The following is a 2,528-nucleotide window of genomic DNA, read 5'->3' on the forward strand; positions in this document are numbered from 1 at the left end:
ATAATTACACAGTAACAAGGACACCTTAAAATAAAGTGTAACCAAAGTAAAAATTAAGAAAACATACATAGAAAAATGTGAAAATTACTGAAGTTAAACTTAATAAAATTCAAAATATTAACAAAACTGTAACAACATATCAGTCACAATAAAATAACTTTAAGGCAATATACAATCTGCATGCTTAAAATATTGATATTTCATCATACTATAAAAACCATCAATATTAAGAAAGATACAAAAGACTGAGATTAATGTTTTTATTCTTTTCATTGTTGCAGCTGTATGTTCTTTTATTATTTCTATACAAAGTGTACAAAATTGGGACAGAAAAAAAAAATTGTTAACAGACTTTGGAAGCCATTAAGAAATAATGGTGGATATGTAAGAGATCTTTAAATCAGGTATTAAAGGGTACTTTTATGTCCAAGTCTTAATAATATTAATACCATTTGCTTAATTACATTATGTTTAAAGAACATAAAATAAAGCCAAAATTAAACTCATTAACAAAGTCAAGTAATGAACCCAAATCTATTCAATTAGCCTGTTCTGCAATATTTTACTGCTTGAGGATATCTAAATATCGAGGATTGTTACTACAAACTAAAGCAATCTACGATGAACACTTTGTGGACGAGGTATGGCATCAACTATCTGACCATTACAATCTAAATAAATTGTATAAACGACATTGTAAAACTGATCCCTTTCTGTTTTTCTCCTACCCTTCCTTTCTGAACCAAAATGAACAAAACCAGGCTTAAATTCAAACTATTTCCCAACTTGAAAATAAAGGCTTTCACAGGAAGGAACTTCAAAACAAAACAGTCCTCCTCAGGACATTGGCATGTTGCGCAAAACCATGCGAACTATTCAAAACAAGAACACGCACTTCCGCGCATAACAGCAGAGCCTTTTGTTAACTTACGTAACCACTTGCCATTATTTTTGCTTGGATGCTTTGGAGGTTTCACAGAACATCTAAAACCAACCAAACTAACCCATCCGGAAAGCGAAAGAAAAGAAAGCCTGTTCGTTCATACTGCATTAGCGCACACTGCATCACACATCAAAATTCAAACTGTCAATCAGCATATGCCACTTCTGTAAAAAACCTCTTTACAACCTTCTCCCCAACATACTGATATCCCACCACAACCCGGTTATAACCAAGCCATCTAGCTGGTTCGTATGCAACATTAAAGAAAACCGAGAGAGCTGACTGCATATGTAAACTTTGCTGGTTTTATTTTACTTTAAGACTCATCTAGCCGGGCATGAGAAGAGATGGCGATTTCCCAAATGGCAAAGTCGTCTCTGGGCAACATCTTTGAAAAGGTGGCATGGAGCTAAGATGGGGGTCTGAAAATATTAGGCTTTCACTAAATGGAGCAAACCCAAGCCAAAGTGCTGTGAGACGAGCATACCATAGAGAGGAAAGAGGCGCCGAGCCATTGCGAGCTATTGCACATTGAGGGAAACCGCTCATGTGACTGTGACAGATCACTTCGGACACCAAACAGTCTTGTGTCTGGATGTCCGACGAGGGGTTTGAGTAGGAAAGAGCAGAGATGATGGAGCCCCAGAGACAAGGCACCATATTCTGATAGGAAGAAGAGGTAGAACCGGGCTGATCTGGCACAGCGGTGGGCCGCGGCTTCAAGCTGTCATTGGTCAGGACGCAGCAGTGGAGGTTTGAGGTTGGGCGTGGTGTGTCCGGCAAGAGCTCGGGGAGAAGTGCTGGTGTCTGAATGGATGTGTGCTTCATCGGGTCCAAGTAAGTGCGGCTGGTATTGGGAAGTCGGCCGAGCTGGTGGATGATGACGGCGGAAGAAGCGATGAGACCGGCTACGCTAGTCAAGTACAGGAGACCAAATAAACAGGTAACCTGCAGGGAAGGTAAAGAACACAGCAAAGGGTTAGAGATAGCACTGCATGATTAACGGAAATAAAACTGAAGATCGCAACATGGCTTAGTGTGATTATTAGATCGCAAATGGTTTGATTCAGTTAAATAAATAGTAGCCGCGAGTTTCTGTTGAAGCACTTTCATTTACATGCGAGCGGCTCATAATTTGTGGTCTCAGTGTCTCAAAGCAGTTCTGTTCGCAGCAACTTGGGTTGCTTATAACATGCATTTGGAAATGCAACATGCGTCAACTATCTTCTCAACTTGTGACGTGCTTATAAACTGGACGTATATAAAAAACGTTTTCTTCCAAAATTACTTTTTATATGATTTTATAAAGTAAAGCTCAAGACATACCTATTCTCTCTGGCTTTTATTCATAGCAGATTTACTGAGTAGTTGTTGGTCTTGTTTTAGGTCTGAAATCTGTTATTCTGAATATGACATTATTTATTGACTATCTTTGGACTTATTGTACACCACATTAGTCAACCATTTTTATTTTCAATGGCGCTATATAAATAAAGTTTAAGTTGAAAATAAAAGATGTGATGTTTGAAATTGAAGAAATGATGAGAGCCATAAACATTACTACTGTAAATTTAAAATTATTATT

The 2,528-nt window shown here is 37.8% G+C and overlaps 1 protein-coding gene across 1 annotated transcript; it reads right to left on the reverse strand.

Moving 5' to 3' along the window:
- Positions 1–314: 314 nt before the first annotated feature.
- On the reverse strand, positions 315–1,942 carry LOC107683264 (uncharacterized; the record flags this gene model as incomplete). The annotated part of the gene is made up of 1 exon (XM_016479324.1): positions 315–1,942. A coding segment is annotated over one exon (672 nt), but the record flags the coding sequence as incomplete, so codon positions are not given.
- Between the last annotated feature and the right edge of the window lie 586 nt (positions 1,943–2,528).

Source organism: Sinocyclocheilus anshuiensis, unplaced genomic scaffold, assembly GCF_001515605.1.
Source record: "Sinocyclocheilus anshuiensis isolate Anshui unplaced genomic scaffold, SAMN03320099.WGS_v1.1 C33101679, whole genome shotgun sequence".
NCBI classification, from domain to species: Eukaryota; Metazoa; Chordata; class Actinopteri; order Cypriniformes; family Cyprinidae; genus Sinocyclocheilus; species Sinocyclocheilus anshuiensis.